Source organism: Chelonia mydas, chromosome 2, assembly GCF_015237465.2.
Source record: "Chelonia mydas isolate rCheMyd1 chromosome 2, rCheMyd1.pri.v2, whole genome shotgun sequence".
NCBI lineage: Eukaryota > Metazoa > Chordata > Testudines > Cheloniidae > Chelonia > Chelonia mydas.
The window spans coordinates 42,246,439-42,264,158 of NC_057850.1; the positions used below are offsets into that span (position 1 = coordinate 42,246,439).

The 17,720-nt window shown below is 40.4% G+C and overlaps 1 protein-coding gene across 9 annotated transcripts in view; it reads right to left on the reverse strand.

The window, feature by feature from the left end:
* DPY19L4 (dpy-19 like 4) overlaps nucleotides 1–16,489 on the reverse strand; it is a 51,257-nt gene extending 34,768 nt beyond the window's left edge. Inside the window, exons 1-11 of one of the 9 annotated variants that reach the window (XM_037892276.2) lie at nucleotides 16,272–16,488; nucleotides 14,859–14,944; nucleotides 12,379–12,486; nucleotides 10,397–10,521; nucleotides 8,682–8,772; nucleotides 7,509–7,630; nucleotides 5,077–5,222; nucleotides 3,001–3,124; nucleotides 2,083–2,217; nucleotides 528–659; nucleotides 335–433 (exon numbers count right to left, since the gene is read on the reverse strand). In XM_037892276.2, coding sequence (XP_037748204.1) covers nucleotides 335–433; nucleotides 528–659; nucleotides 2,083–2,217; nucleotides 3,001–3,124; nucleotides 5,077–5,222; nucleotides 7,509–7,630; nucleotides 8,682–8,772; nucleotides 10,397–10,521; nucleotides 12,379–12,486; nucleotides 14,859–14,871 — 1,095 coding nt within the window. In that variant the 5' untranslated portion in view covers nucleotides 14,872–14,944; nucleotides 16,272–16,488. Of the gene's footprint in view, nucleotides 1–334; nucleotides 434–527; nucleotides 660–2,082; nucleotides 2,218–3,000; nucleotides 3,125–5,076; nucleotides 5,223–7,508; nucleotides 7,631–8,681; nucleotides 8,773–10,396; nucleotides 10,522–12,378; nucleotides 12,487–14,693; nucleotides 16,232–16,271 lie in introns of those variants that run through there. The other 8 variants (XM_037892275.2, XM_043539342.1, XR_006288431.1 and 5 more) reach the window with 8 other exon arrangements.
* Between the last annotated feature and the right edge of the window lie 1,231 nt (nucleotides 16,490–17,720).

Here is a 17,720-nt window from a genome sequence, read left to right on the forward strand (position 1 = left end):
CCACAAATATTTATTATAAATTTAAATTGGTATTCTATTATTAACAATGAGATAAAACTGCAATTAATCAAGACTTTTTAATATAGTTAATTTGTTTTGCTTGAGTTAACTGAATAATTGACAGCCCTAAGTTATCTATTTCCCCTGTAAAACAAAAGTGGCTAAAGATTTAATTCTTCCATTTTCCATTAACCTAGTCCAACAACAGCTTCACAGGATAAGCATCATTTGAAAAGTTTTTTTTTTGCTCAGATTACTTTTATAAAGACATAACTGCATCCCTCCCTATAGGGCATCAACCAATTAAATGTCTCTTTCTAAAGGTAAACCTTACCTTCAGTAAGAAATTCATTGTCACTGTTATCGTAAATACCAAGTAAAAGTACATTATTTTTAGCATCCTTGAAATAAATGTGCCCTTTTTCATATTCACCTGCAAAAATAAATATTTAAAAATGTGTATTATTTGGAGTTCAGTGTAAACAAAAAAAACTACATACCAAATTAGAAAACAATATCCCAATTACCTGAAGGCATTTAGAGAGCATTAAAGCTGCTACGAGGCTTAGTAATGGAGATACTAATAAAGCTGGATTTTCAAACTGTAAGAGATATCCCAGGAAGAGGGAGAACAGATAGATTTTGTACACTTCATGCACCTGTTGGGAAAAACAAAAAACCTATAGTTCATACCTTGTTTACAAAACAGTGGAACAACCACAAGTGAAATAAACTTGTGAACCTTTTTACTGCACAATCCTAAGAATTCAGTATTTTAAAAGTGGTTCCACCTTTGTCCATTGCAAAAATTGCTTGTACAGTGTAAAATGTAAACAGTGTTGCCCTGCTAACCTGATCTTGAAGAAGACAGACCTTAGCTAAACACCCATCCTCCCATCCAGAGATATCAGAAAGTACAGTTCTATTCTGAAAGGTAGCTATGTAAAAGCAGTGTTGGTGGGGTTCCACGATTATCGCTCAGTGACTCCCTAGCACATTTGTAAAAGTGCATGACTAAAAGGCTATGTTTTATGAGATACTTTTCTTCTTCCACTTCACTTGCATATCCTTACCACGTCACACTACTTAGAATGTTCACATGTAGGTACTGCAACTTGCTTACCATTACTTACCTTTGGGTAAACAGACTCCAGCAACTCTGATACTTACAATTCTTTATGTATATGCAAATATACAGTGAAAGAATTTACTATGTGCATTTTAAAATATAGCGGTTTCTTCAACAGACCAGCTATATGGCCCCATCAGTTTGGGACTAAAGCATGTAAGAGTTGGTGTACATAACTTATTCCCCACTGTGGGGGAATGGAAAGGAAGCTAATTTGTTAACGTAAGTCACTCAGTATTTGGGGAGGGTGAGGTTGTTTACTTTTGTTTTGTTTTGAAATCTGGAAGGACACAGATAACCATGTTGAGGGGTACAGTACAAGAACCTAAATAAACAATTATTCTTGTTTATAGTCATTTTTCAGAGTAGCTCCAAACTTTAAATATTACCCCTACTGAACCTCCTATTTACATACATTATCCAGCCATAAAGGCTGCTTAACCAACTATAGGGGAGAATCATTCAGTGCAAAGTGAGTTTTCAGTAACAGAGCCAGCAGACAGGCCCCTAGGCACCTCCCCTCCCTGCTGCCAACACACAAAGGAAAAGAGGACACGAACAGAGCAAAGCAGATGTGGCTGTACACTAATTCATGGCTACAGTTCAGGCCCCAACTTTTTAAGGGCATGAGGGGTGAGGGGGGAGAGAAAGAGTTACAGCTACTGAGTCTTAGAGCAGCCCTCAGGTCCTCCTAAGCCTCAAAGTGCTCTATGCCAGAAGACCAGGCCCTGCCAACCCCTGATCCCCAGAAGAGGTGACTGTAAAAGCTTAAAGCCACTTTATTCTTATGACTAGTGTTATGTGCACTTTAGCTGGACTCCAGGTTTAGCTCTAACTCACAAACAGACATAATCTATGCCCTTTGGAGTCTGTGGAAACAAAACATTGCAGTTACTGTAGTTGTTTAATTCAAGTTTCCAACAAACAGTCAATAGTTTGAAGAGTCATAATACCTTATCTGTCTGCACAAGGGCAAAGCTGTCCAGCAGGACGAGAGAGACAGCCTGGACAAACAGCAGATAGTGACTGTACTCCCACATCATCATGAAAGTATATGTTGAAGCACTCACCAAAAGGTAGCAAAACCTCTAGGGAAACATAAAAGAACATTAACTTAATCATAATGTATTTCTGCCATAAGAAAAATTGTGAGATAATTAAAACAAAAATCAATTCACTAATAAATGGAAATTATTTCTTTGAAAAATTAAAATACTAAACTAAGAGTTCATCATTTTCTCAGAAGGGAGCTTCGTTTTCTTTGCACTGGATGGTGGGGGTGGGCATGGTAAGGGGTCTTAATATTATTGATAAGTAGCTAGTTTTTAGGTAGCTGAATTCTTCTTTTGCCCAGTTTAGTCTTTATTCAGTGAGGAGAGAAGAGGTCATATTTGAAGCAGTCAAAATCATATGAGACATGTCAGAAGAAATCACCAACCTAGACAAGGGACAGGAAGAGATATTTACCACCGTATTCCCGACTCCCTGAATAGTGAGGAAAGAACCAAATTCTCTATAACCTTATGCAGCCAAAAAACAAAAAACAAAAGCAAAACAAAAAAACCAAAAAACAAAAAAACCCCTATGCAACTCTTGACAAATTTCAGAAGTGAAAGAGTTGGTGGCATTAGTGTCAGGTTGATTCCCATACTGTTCCCCTCAACCACCATGGTAACATTAGAGGACAGGGAAACATTCACTTTCCAGTGAAACTAAAGTACCAAGTGTATTCCAGATGGCTGCTTTGAAAAAAAGCAAACTAATTTTTCTCCTCTTTTTCTGCCTAGAAAGACAATAAGGTGACAATGGTGTACTACGTTGGAGCACATTACTACTAATTGCATTTTGTTAAGAAAGTATTTGTGTTTTACCTCAGCAGAAGAATTTATGTTGTTTTTTAAATAGCCTGTAAGAGCTGCAACTTGACATGCAAAATATGGCAATGCCCAGTTTTCCCTTAAAGGAATGGAGTGGTCGATTCTTGTTGTATCTGTCCTAAAACAAAGCGTAGAAGAACAAAACAGAACTATTAAGTTGTTTATGGAATAAAAATATTATGGGAAACCAATTCTGGTTATCATAGATATCTTATTAGCAAACCATTCCTGTTACTGGTGCTTTAATACACTGCACTGATTACTAGAAACAAAAATCTATTTTACTATTGGTAAAAATCACAAGTTTAACATAGTCAAAATGGAGGATATTAAAATCTTTATTCAGCTATAAATATTCTACCATTTTATGTATACGAGTAGTCAATAGGACTGCTCAGATGACTAAGGTTTGTAGGTCAGGGCCCATAAGAGCTGCCTTTCACATTAAGATGAAGTATGGTTTATAACAGAGAGAATAAATTCTTTACAACTATTACACAGTATACTTTTTAGACAAGTACTTTCTCAACTGTTTAAAACATATCTGCCTGACGTCTCAGGAGTCATGTAACATTACCAAACAGCAATCCAGCACCAGTTGATTGTCTGCCTGCTTTTGAGACTTTTACTGACAAAATGGAGATTACTGATTGATGGAGCACAACGACCAGAAAAACATTAGGATTTTCTTATTAATAGTGACTGAACAGCTTCGACACAACTCGAGTCACAGGGTAACATTTTCAAAAATGCCTAAATAATATGAGTGCCTAAGTCCCACTTAGGAACCTACATCTCACTGACTTTCAGTGAAATTTATGCTTCAAAGTGCCTAAATCACTTTTGAAAATTGGATTTAGGCTCCTAAATCATTTAGGCGCTTTTGAAAAAAATGTTGCCCCCTATCTAATTTTTGGTTCTCCAGATACCCTCACAGTGGTCTGTTCAGAGTGCTGTATCTACTTTTGCTTTCAATTTCCAAAGTTGTTTAATTTTGCTTGCTCATGGAAAAAATACGGATTATTCACCTTTACTATTTCCTTTTCTACTTCATATACTTCAGCCAGCCACCTAATGAACATCATTTTTATTTGCTGATCACAGCCTGAACAGTGATGACTTTATACCTTCCCTCAAAGAAGGTGCTCTTCAACAGTTTCAACTTAAATGCAGCAGGACCCTGTTTACCCAATCTAATTAAGACCGGGTCCAGATTGGATAATCCGGAGAATGGGAAAGTGTGTGGCTAGAGTGCCATCTAGCGGCCACAGAAGAGATTGCCCGCTTCTGGACCTGTGTGTGCTGGCTGGTTGGTACTGAGAGCCGGATAACGGAAGGTCGAATAAACGAGGTTCTACTGTAAATCATTAGTACTTTGCACTTTCATAGCTCTTTCCTTCCAAGAATCTCAAAGTGCTTTACAGCCAATAATAAATCACAGATGCACAGTAAATCAGTGACAAAGCTAGGAGTAAAACTCAGTCGTTTATTCTCAGAACCAGTTCACATCATTAAACTCTTCAACATACTTTTATAGGGGTTCATAACGGGAAGGGAGTTTTCAGGTAAGTGACCCATTAAACAACAACTTTGGATAACAGGGTCTTCTAGACAAGAGAGATTCTACTTTGCTACAGAAAGCAGATTCAGAAAGCCAAGAGGCTTTGAAGACAAATGCACTGGGCATGAAGTTCAAGGCAAGAGAACCACAGCCAAAACAGTTAGAGATGGCCGGAGCATGAGATTTCCATTTCATGGCAATTTTCAAGGTTTTGAAATTTGTTTTCCTTCCGCACTGGAACAAAAACAAAACCTTTCAAATGTCTTTGCTAAATGGAATTTTGTTGAAACATCTGCTCTTTCTTACTCTTTGACCAGGGAATCCATCTTGGACCTCAAAAAACCTTCCCATGAAAAACTTTGAAATCGATATATCTCCATAAAATGTTTCAGCTTCAATGAAATAACATTTAAAAAAAATATTTCAACCAAAATGTTCTGACCAGCTCTATGAATATTTTAAAAATGTCTTACTGACAAACTAGATTACATAAAAGGCGTTTTTCTTACCTGTTAATAATGAACCATGCTACGGTCAGCATTCCTGCCAACCAAGTCCCACTCATAACCCAACTGGTTACAAACAATGCAGCCATATAAATTCCCTGCAGTCCAAAAACAATACCAATGTAGAAATACACTGGCTCGATAACCTCCTGAAATTACAAATAAAAGTGAAGAGACATAGCAGCAACTGCGAGCTGAAACTGTAAATTATGACTATATACTGCTAACAGGGTGCTAGATACTTTACAGATAGATAAGATATGCTCCCTATCATAAGAGCTTATGTTTTAAGTATACAACATAAAATGCTCCGGGGTAGAGCAGGGGGAGAGGAGGTGTACAAAACAGAGTGTATTAACAGTAGAGTTTAGCACACATCTTGTTGGTGCTATGATTTTGGGTTTGTATTAATAGTGAGGATTTCACATTGAACAGGTTTGATAACATCTTACTGCAGTGAGATTTTAAGTATATAGGCCTCTTGAAAAGAGGGAGTTTAAAGGAGGAACTTTGATAAAGTGGAGGCATGGCAGATGAGGTTACAGATGAGATTCCAAGATCAAGGGAGCATATAGAAAAAAAGAGACAAGAGAGTGGAAGACAGTATACAGTCATGCAGCTTGGGCAGAACAAAGTAGGGAGGAGCAGAGGAGTGGAAAGAGAAAAAGGACTCGTCTAAGTGTAAATATTTTGCCATTTTACCTATACTGATTAACCTCTCCCCATGCCCCCTCCGCCCCCCCAAAAAAAGCATAGAGGGAGGCCAAGTCTACACTACAAAGTTTTGTCAACATAGCTATTTTGGTCAGGGGTGCGAAAAAACCCACAGCCCCTAGCCAACATAGCTATGCCAGCAAAACCCCAGTGCAGATGCAGCAATGTCGACGGAAGAGTGCTTCTGTCCACAAAACGTTCAGGGAGGTGTGATGTTACTGTGCAAACAGAAAAACACCTTCTGCTGGCATAAGCGGTGTCTACACTAGGGGGCTTGTCTGGTATAGCTATACTGGCAAAGCATTTGTACTGTAGGCCAGGCTGCAGTTATATCAGTATAAAAATGCTTATACCAGTATACTTTGTTCCAGTTTGGGAACCAAAATAAGCTATGTTGGTATAAGGCACTTTTAAACCAGTATAGCTGCATCAAATTAGATGTTTTACTGAATGGAAAAAAACCCACCCCCCAACCAACAGTTATGATGATAAAACTTTCAAGTGTAGACCTGCTCAAAATAGAAGCTGGCTAGGCTGTGCAGGGCCTTCTAGCTTTCACTGCAGAAACAATTTAAATCAGCAGGGTAGATTTAGATTTCAAAGTCCTTTCCAAAACTTTATTTAATCCTCCCTTTGTGAAGTAAGCCTGACTTACTAAATTGTGATTTGCCCAAGGTCACATGGGATATGTCTACAATAAACTTCTGTAGACATACAAATTGACTGTGAATTAACTCAAGGGGTTAACAAATGTAAAGGCTAGCATGGACACTCCCCACACTTTTAAAAGAGGCGACAAAAGTAAAGAACAAACAGCACTAAGGGCATGGCTACACTTGCAGATGTAGAGCACTTTGAGTTAAACCAGCCTTCGTAGAGCGCAGTAGGGAAAGTGCTGCAATCTGTCCACACTGACAGCTTCAAGCGCACTGGCATGGCCACATTTGCGGCACTTGCAGCGGCATTGTGAGCAGTGCATTATGGGCAGCTATCCCAGCATGCAATTGACTGCAACGCTTTTCAAATGGGGGTGGGGTGGAGTGTGACAGGAAGCATGTTGTCTGTATGTGGGGGGAGAGAGTGGGTTTTTGGGGGACTGAAAGCATGTCAGCATGCTGTCTTGTAAGTTCAGACAGCAGCAGACCTCCCCGCCTCTCTCTCTCTCACACACACACACAGCATTCCACAGTAACGGCTTGCTTTGTCTCAGAGCGGGCTGTCAGAAACGGAGCTTTCAAAGGGCATATCCGCATTCCTAGGCAAGTTCAAAACAATGACAAGAGTGGCCACTTGACTTAAGGGGATTATGGGACGTTTCCGGAGGCTGATTAGAGCGCAGTAATGTAACACCTCGTTCACACTGACGCCTGGGCGTTTCAGCCACTACGCAACAAGCATTAATCTTGCTGAGGTGGAGTACCAGGAGTGCTCTAGCCGTGCAGTCAGAGCGCTCTACGTGCCTTGCCAGTGTGGACGGGGAGTGAGCTAGGGCACCCAGGGGTGCTTTAATGCACTCTAACTTGCAAGTGTAGCCAAGCCCTAAGTAAAGAAGTCTAGCATAGACAAGCCCAGAGAGTGTGTCAGAGGCTGGATTAGAGCTCAAGAGACCCTGGATCCCAGTGTTATGCTCAGACCACATCCTTTCAACACACATAGCAAACAAAACTTCATACACATATTATACTGTAAATATAAAAGGAAAGCAGAAGAGATACACATACTTCGCTACCAGATGCTTGATATAAAACACTGGCAATCAACTCTGGATACAATGTCATTTGCTGCACTGCATTTATAGTCCTCAGCGATACAGTTTTATTGTTGTGTGTCAGCTCATAAACACCTGAGGGCAGAAAAGATTTTTTCTAAAATCCCTTATACTGCTTGTAGGAATGACAGTAATAGTGGTGTAAAAGCAGGATAGCAGTAGATCAGACTATTAAGACTACTGACTGATATATCCACACCTAATTTAAAAGGAAGAAGAAAGGATGGTGCTAGATGCAACCTCACCCTGATTATTTTGAGGAAGTCAGCATTAAGTCATTTCCCTTTATAAACATCCGTTGAGCTACCCTTTAAATTTAGAGTCCAAGTTCATTGCCTAAAGCTTAAATAGTCTATTCAGTTCCTAGTATACAGCATGATTTTTTAAACTGTTCACTTGATGCAATTTATCCTTCCCAAACAATGGAATTTGGTGTATACTTTCTTAATCACATTTTGAGGTTAACATGAAAATCAGAAAGGGAAAAACCACTGAGAAATTAAAGATCATCCACATCTTTAACAAAAAAACGGCACGTATATTTATTAACAACCATGCATGCATAAATTCCAGAAGACAGGGCAGCTACTTCACAAATGGGAATCAGAATTTATATACATACAGTTCAGATGAAGATTCATTTCAGTTAACACCATTAGCGAACTAAGGTGGCTCAAAGGAATCCATAGGGTAGATAAGAGTTTATTTCGTGGCAAAGATCTCAAAGTGTTCAGTCAGCATGAGATTCTTAATGATTCTGACCCTTATACCTATATAGGAGTCTATAACCAAAATTTCTTAGTCTACTAGAGTGCTTGACTGTCTCAAAGGGGAAAAAGGACTTTTCAAGGTTAATAAATAAATGTAAACTAATCTAAAAGATTGTTTAAAGTTACAGAACAAAGAACATGGTCAACAACTACGCTCCTCCGACAACAACACTACTAAAGCAAGACTCTCCACTGCACATGCATCTCCCTTTTGGAAGAGGATGAGAAAACAAACAACACATGACACATGTATTGTTATGTTACTTAATGTACTACTGGAAGGAACTCAGATATTCTGGTGATGAGCACGGTATAAAAACCTATGTAGAAGGGACTCGAATCAACGTTTGTCATACCTCTTTCAAAGGAAGGAGCCTTTAGCAGTTCTTTATAAAATGAGTAATAAATGGCACTGTCACCCTGAAATGTAATTTCTCGTTCAAGTTCCTAGAAGAAAATAAAATAATTAAATATATATTTATCTCCTATAATTTCTTCTTCTAAAAGACCACATATTTTCAGACAGGCTAGTTTTGTAATACAGCATATGGATATGAATCCACATCTTCAAAACACTAATCTTCACTGCACCCCGGTCATATATGTATTGTTACCTATAATGTACAGATCCTGAAACTGACACTGAGAACCAAAGCAACTTGCCTAAAACCACATGGTAAATCAGTCAGACTAAGCTCGGCCAGGCTCTGTCCTCCCACCACTACAGCTACCCTAGCAGCTCTCAGGAATTCCCAGTGCAGTGCCCACTGTTGCTACTTTGGTGACATGGGCCTAGTTTTAGAATGTTCATATTCAGATATTATTTTGAAATGCTGCCAAAAATTTTCTGAGCAATGCAAGTGACACAAGAGAAATGGTGATTTTCAGTTTGGATCTCAGCAAAACCTGAACAGAATTTCACAGGATAAAGAAAAGACACTTCTCTAACCCAGAGGCTTTCCTCAAGCAAAATTTTAGAGACTTGCTCCAAACAACATAGGTGTTAAAGCATCTCAAAAAAGAGGTTATAATAGAAAGCCTTAAGCAACCTAAATATAGAGGTTGCAACCGGCTGTCAGTACAATGCTTTGTAGGGACAGCTTAAAAATCAACATGATGGTTTCCAAATATTTGTAGGTCTATTATATCTTATATAGTATAGCACCTTTTGCCAACATCACGCAGGTAAAAGGCATCATATGGGTATAACTCACCTCTTAAAACTTCTAGGTTGTTTTGGCCATAAAGAGTGTTTTCTCAACAAGACAAGAAGTATAAAACCTAGTTAGTGTATTGATGTTGTCAAAACAAGAACACAAGATGGAAACCAGCAAAGCTTGTTTAGATGATTACATACTAACATATATATGCAAGGTATAACAGCTCTTCTCATTAGTATAGTGCTTTGTAAATATTAACTACTAATGAATCCAAAACGCCTGTAAAAAAAGCATTATCTCCATTTTACATATGGGAAAACAGGAACACATGAATAATATGCTCAAGACACAGGGTGAGCTGGGGGTCAGCTCTGGAATTAGAACCCAAGAAGTTTCTAATGTCTAGCAGCAGATAAGACAGGTCTCTTCTCAGAGAGTTTGCAATCTAAATGAGTGAGAATACAGCATCCACTAGAATGGGATGAGGGAAGGACAGACATACATTACATACACCATTATGTGGTTACTCAGTTTAGGCATATGTACATGTGGGTGGCTCCATTTTAGGACTTTTTTTTTTTTTTTTTTTTTTTTTTTTTTAATAGTGCATACTGTAGGCACTGCTGCAGAAGTCAGTTTTCAGGAGTGATATGAATGAGCTGAGGGTGTTGGAACCATAAAGAGCAGGACAGAAAATGGCATGAAGACATATGTTAGAGGAGACGAGGGAAATTAAGACTGGCATTATTGGCAGAAAGGATACAAAGGAGACTTTGTCACAGATGTAAGCAAAGGCTACATGATTTAGGGATTTGAAAGCAGGAACAAGAAGTTTGAACCTGACATCCTGATTAATGGGGAGAATTAAAAATACAACACAACATTATTTCAGAACTATTCTACTTTTTTACCTGCCTGCTGGAAAACCAGAATTTCCGTTCATGGTATGTTGAGAGGTACACAGCATACATCATCCCACTAGTGATAGCTGCGACACAGCCAAAGAAAAGCTTTGCAAAACGTTGAAATAAGACATCTGTAAAAGAATATTAAAAAGCAAAAATACTCCAGAGAAATATAGTACTTTTGTTAATGTGCCAACTTTTCTTTTCTTTTTTTTTTTTTTTTTAAGTTCACATGACTAGTTTACTTACAACTCAGCAAGTTAAGGCCCTTAAAATTAACCTAATATTTCATCGCAAACACATGAAGAAACCATATAGCAGAGCTGCATTCCTCGAAAGGGAGTTTTATCCCTCAGTCCTCACTAATGTTGCATGGGGATTTCATAGATAAATACCGACACATCATGCTGAAAATTTACCCCCATATTAACGATCATGATTTCTGAAACAATCTAGTGAAGGAAATACATCCTAGAGAAAACCAGACTGAACTTTGGATTTTATTACACACACAGTAATAGATGTATACAGGCAACAGAAGGTAACATTCATTAGCTCTCAAGAAAATTGCCACCAATACTTTAACATAACTGTTTCCTTTTTCTTCTTCATGAGTGATAGGGCAGAGCTAGCATGGAATTTACAGATTTCTTTAATTCAATCAGCACCCATTTCAACTCTAGCTCCCTCTATTTTGTATTCAAAATGTTTGAGGGTCTGTAACAAACTTATTGAACTGCCCATACATAAAACAACAAAAGCTTGTAGTTGTTCCATTTCTTAAAAATCTAGAACTATTTTAGTTCTTTTATTCCTGCTGCAGAATTATCAATTCAACCATCCTAATTTATAAGCTACTAGAACAGCGGTGGGCAAACTTTTTGGCCAGAGGGCTACGCTGGGGTATGGAGGGCCGGGTAGGGAAGGCTAGGCTGTGCTTCCCCAAACAGCCTGGCCCCTGCCCCCTATCCACCCCCTCCCACTCCCCGCCCCCTTCAGAACCCCCGACCCATCCAACCCCCCCTACTTCTTGTCCCCTGACCGCCCCCTTTGGGTACCCCCCCCCACCCCACCCCTAACTGCCCCCTGGGACCCCACCCCCTACTCCCTGTCCCCTAACTGCCCCCTGACAGGCCCCCCGACCCATCCAACCCCCCCCCCCACACACACTCCTTGTCCCCTGAGAGCCCCCTCCCAGGACCCCCGTCCCTAACTGCCCTCCCAGGACCCCACCCCCTATCCAACTCCCCCGTTCTCTGTCCCCCCCTCCCGGGACCCCCCAGGACCCCACCCCTATCCAACCCCCTGTCTTCTGAGTGCCGCCCCCCCCGAACCTCTGCCCCATCCAACCACCCCCTGTCCCCTGACCTCCCGCCCCTTATCCAACCTCCCCTTCCCCCTGCCCCCTTACCATGCCACTCAGAGCGGCAGGACAGGCTTATTGGAAAGCCTGGGAGGTGGGCAGGCGCAAGCTGCGCGGCAAAGTAGCTGCAAGGGAGGGAGGACAGCAGTGGAGGGGCCGGGGGTATCGCCTCTGCAGCTGGGAGCTCAGGGGCCGGGCAGGACGGTCCTGTGGGCCAGATGTGGCCCGCAGACCATAGTTTGCCTACCTCTGTACTAGAAAATTCCAGACTCCATTAAAGGATGTGTACACAAATACACACACACACACGTAAATTTAATGAAGTGTTTTGTTTTTAAACAGGCAAAAAAGTGCAACTTTAAGCAGAGATTTTCTATAATAAGAAATGCAATTTGCACATGACAAAAAATTGAAACTATCAAGCACTATCATTTTACTTCATGATATACAAAGTTTCACCACAAGTAGATTGTAGGGCATGTGTGTATTTTTTTAATCATCCAAAGAATCTCATTCAAAATAATTATTCTATAATTACTGTACTAGAAACATAATTCCATACAATTTACATAGTTTAATAAGAACAATAAAAAATGAGAAGTTAACAGAAAATGCTGCAGCTTACATTTTGGCGATCTTCCCAGGTTTGGGTTTTCTTTGTTCCTCTCATCTGGAGCCATTTTGTCAGTTTCTGTGCAATTTTGCTTCTTTCTTTGTCGCAGGTCTTCTGCCCCTTAAGATAGTCCCAGAAGTTATTGCAATATATAGTATCATTTCTAAGAAATCTACACAGCACTTATTGTTACTGACGCAACCTCATATATAGTATATTCAATAAAAGTCCCATTAAACAAAAATGTGTTAAATCAACTTTCTACCTTTATATTGAATATATAACTAACATACAAGAGATCCATCATGAGATCCTTTCGAGAATTCATTAAAGTTTGCTTTGGGGATTGTGATATCCCGCACTGAAAGTTTGTTATTTTATTTCATAGCTATTTTGGCATATAATGAAGAAAACGGGTTGTCTAAATTAATGGATATAGACATGATTCTGTTCTCACACTGCTTTTACACTGGTGTAACTTCACTGACTTGTGATTTACATTAGTGTAAGTTAAATCAGCATCAGGCCCACATTGCTTTTTTAAAAGAACTGCCTGTTACTGCTACTTTTATATAGTTAAGATTTTAAAAGATAAAGATGAACAGTGATGACCTTTTTAACTTCCAAATCTACTCAGATTAAACCCATACATGCTAATTTAACCAAGAATTCATATAGTCAGAAAAGCCAGTCATTTAATGAAGGCACATAGTAAGATTATAGGCCTGTTTCTGCTCTCATTATTATTATTTTCCGTAGAATCCATAATGTCTTCCAAAAATAAAGTCTAAGCCCCCACCCTGATTTTACAATCTAAAGGGCAAAGAGGCTAATTCATAGATATTAAGACCACAAGGGAACATTTTTATGAATCCAGTCTGACCTAACGCATAAGATAGGCCACAGAATTTCATCCAGTAACTGGGGGCTCAATTAGAGCATCTCTTCTAAAAAGCCATCCAATCTTAATTTAAAGACATCAATCTTTACATCCTATGGTAAACCTTTACAACTGTTAATTATTTTCACTGCTAAAAAATTGCACTTATTTACAGTTTAAGTTTGTCTAGCTTCAGTTTCCAGTCATTAGACCTAAAAGTACAGGAAAAGGATATAACATACAAATAGATGGTTCAAATTGGTGTCTGGCCTATTAAGAAATACGGTTTAAAAACACGTTTTAAAATATATTTTCAGTAAAATATATAGATTATCCCTAACCACACACAATCTATCTATAATCTGACAAGTCTTTTTTGTACTCAGTGCAAATTTTCCATCTACTTCAATGGGAGCAGGTTTGGGAATATGATTGACAAAAGAAATCTCTAGCGCGCTTAAATTTGATGATGGTAACATGGTATAAAAATCCAAATAAATATAGATGGAGTTAGTTCCCACCTTGCTCTAAAGAGATTAAAAAAAGTTAGACAGTAATGTTAAAAACTCAGTGCATTAGAACAGACACATAATTTATGTTTATACAATATGAAAAAGTAAAATCTACATATAAGTGTTTAATGATATTTTTGTGTGCATTTTAGCAGGAAAGCTTAGATGCCTTACTCTGTCATACTAGCTATTACCAAATCAATATCAGTAGGCTACCACTGTAGTTAGTGCCTACATATATATTTTTGGCAAACAAACAATCTAAATTTTAATTATAACAGACGCTTGCAGTAAACTCTGAATTTATCAATAATCACAGAAAAATCCCCAAAGAAATAACTTAAAACTTCCATTTCTGATATAAATACAGATCAGTCCACAAAATGATCTGGACATTGGTTTTTTGGATTGCTCAACAGCTACCAAAATCAATAAACAAAATATACAAGTATGCTATTTCTGTTTGATTTGCAGTTCCCTTAAACAAGAAAGAAATGTTGTTTCCACTTCTGTAAATCCTTTTAATTAAGTGAAATGAAAGTCAAGCAAGGTGACAACTAAAAATAAGTCCAGGATTTTGATTTTATGACACAGCCTCTAGTTCAAAGATTCTCAAACTTTTGTACTGGTGACCCCTTTCACATAGCAAGCCTCTAAGTGCGACCCCCCTTATAAATTAAAAATACTTTTTTATATATTTAACACAATTATAAATGCTGTAGGCAAAGCAGGGTTTGGGGTGGAGACTGACAGCTCACTACCCCCCACATAACTTCATGACCCCCAAGAGGTCCCGACCCCCAGTTTGAGAACCCCTGCTCTAGTTCCTTCATCTCCAGCAACTTCTCATCTTAAATGACCACTTCATAGTGTTCCAAGGTTCCCAGTACAATCGTCTTTAACTTTTAGTGAAAGACCTCCTCTGTTCAACTTACTCTCTGCACAGGCATATCAAGAAGGCTTCACTTTAATTGTTTATAAAATGATGTTGGGTTAAATTCATTTATAGTTCAGAATTATTTGATCTTTTTACATGTGCAATGCTGAGATTACAGATTTGACAACTGTATAAAAAGTTCTGGATATTCAGCACCACGTACCAAAACAATGCATTTTTGGATACTTTCATGCAACAGCAATGACCAGCAGACAGTAATCATCAAGGTTTTCTGGTTTATCCTAAAAACTATGAAATTATATGCAATTAGATCTCTGTGTTGGACGCTCGTGTTCACTTGGAGGGCCATAGATTTTACGGGTTCACCCATCCAGGTCCAGTTGCAGGATTGGGACGATGAAGTGTTTCTGTAGAAGCTAAAATAACTTACAAGAGGACAATGTCAACTTAAGGCATCTTATGAAACTGACTAGATTTCAACAGTAGTTTCAGGAGCCAGCACAACGCTTAAAACTCCCTACCAACTTCTGTGATTTTACAAGATTTTTCTGGTTCTTTTATTTTTGGGGGTGAGAAGAAGGGTTATACCTACATAAGCAACAAGGGAAAACTGACCATACACAGAGTGATTTCAAAACACAAAATAAATTGAAAAAGATATTTTTCTCTCTAGTCTTTCAAGTACAGTAATCCTTCAACTACAGTAGTAAATTTATTTTGTTTTTAAAATGGCAGCATCCTGACAAGAATAGTCCCATGTTTCTAACATAAAACTCATCCCAATTTAGGAACATCTGGATATGGTATCATTGTTCTCTGGCTCCAAAAGTGCCACAGGTTTTTTTTCCATAAAATCAGTATTTGCAATTATAGAAATTTCCCATTTACAGAACTTGTAGAAATCCAATAATTGAAAGCATTACCATTGTTTCATCTAGTGTGGTTTAGAGTAAAAGAAAAATAGCATGGAGTAGGTGGATTTGTGATCAGTAAGCCACTGCAGAATACACAGGAGTGAAGACAGCTGCCCAGATTAGCAATTAGTAAAGCAACAAGTGGTCTGTAGGCAACAAACTTTGACGAACGCGAAGTTTAGCTTTGTCTTCACACAAGGCAGGGTGACGAGGAGATCCTCCAATCGGTGCAAAACGAAACAAGGGTGCAGGCTCATGGAGCCACTTAAAAGCCTTGTGATATTTAGTTAAACGCGTATGTTTGAAGACACACGAAGACGAGCCCGGAGCAGCAACCCGGGGCGCCCGTTCACACCCTGCTCCTGCCATCGAACGCGACACGACCGGCTCCGCTGCCGTTTCCACAATCGCCTGTGACCGACATCACCGGGGCAACCCCACCCCGCCCCTCCAACGGCCCGCGGAACCCCTCACCCCAGCGAGCGCAGGCCGCCGCCCCCCCCGCCGCGGAACGGACTCGCTCCGGGAACTTCACGGCCGCGTCAAGCAGGGGCGGCGCACGAGCAGCCCCCGTTGTCACTGGCACCAATTCCTCCCGCCCCAGTCCAGGCTCGGCGCACCTCCCCCCGGCCCCACAGCCATGGCCGGCCTAGCGCCCCGGGGGAGGATGATACGGGAGCACACGCCATGAAGCCTCTCACCTTCCTCCATCGCCAGCCTCCGGCCGAGCCGCAGGGGCTCCCGCCTGCTCCTCCCGCCGCCCTCTCCAGGGCGAGGGCGTCTGGTCCGCGGTCCCCGCGGCCTCTCCTCCCTGTGGTCCCGGGAGCGGACTGGCTCAAACACACATGCAGCGGCGGCCGCTCCTCCCTTCCTGCTGCTCCCGGTGTCGCCCCCGCCTCAGGGGGAACCCTAGTCTCAGGGAGCGGGGAGGTGGCCGGAGCACACAAGTGCAAGTACAGAGGCAATTTGGGTCTCAAATCACTTCCGGTATGATGGGGGCGGGGCAGGAACATAGTGATGCTCACACAGGTTTCAGAGTAGCAGCCGGGTTAGTCTGTATTTGCAAAAAGACAAGGAGGACTTGTGGCACCTTAGAGACTAACCAATTTATTTGAGCATGAGCTTTCCTGAGCTACAGCTCACTTCATCGGATGCATACTGTGGAAAATACAGTGGGGAGATTTATATACATAGAGAACATGAAACAATGGGTGTTACCATACACACTGTAACGAGAGAGAGATCACTTAAGGTGAGATATTACCAGCGGGGGGGGAGGGGGGGGAACCTTTCACAGTGATAATCAAGGTGGGCCATTTCCAGCAGTTGACAAGAACGTCTGAGGAACCATGGGGGGTGGAATAAACATGGGGAAATAGTTTTACTTTGTGTAATGACCCAGCCACTCCCAGTCTCTATTCAAGCCGAAGTTAATTGTATCCAGTTTGCAAATTAATTCCAATTCAGCAGTCTCTCGTTGGAGTCTGTTCTTGAAGTTTTTTTTGTTGAAGAATTGCAACTTTTAGGTCTGTAATCGAGTGACCAAAGAGATTGAAGTGTTCTCCGACTGGTTTTTGAATGTTATAATTCTTGACGTCTGAGTTGTGTCCATTTATTCTTTTACGTAGAGACTGTCCAGTTTCACCAATGTACATGGCAGAGGGGCATTGCTGCCACATGATGGCTTATATCACATTGGTGGATGTGCAGGTGAACGAGCCTCTGATAGTGTGGCTGATGTGATTAGACCCGATGATGGTGTCCCCTGAATAGATACGTGGACAGAACTGGCAACGGGCTTTGTTGCAAGGATAGGTTCCTGGGTTAGTGGTTCTGTTGTGTGGTTGCTGGTGAGTATTTGCTTCAGGTTGAGGGGCTGTCTGTAAGCAAGGACTGGCCTGTCTCCCAAGATCTGTGAGAGTGATGGGTCGTCCTTCAGGATAGGTTGTAGATCCTTGATGATGCGTTGGAGAGGTTTTAGTTGGGGCTGAAGGTGATGGCTAGTGGCGTTCTGTTATTTTCTTTGTTGGGCCTGTCCTGTAGTAGGTGACTTCTGGTACTCTTCTGGCTCTGTCAAACTGGCTCACGCAGTTTCCACTCCCATGAGTGCAACTTCATTTTCCACTAGTCTGTCCTGCCTAAAGCTCTGA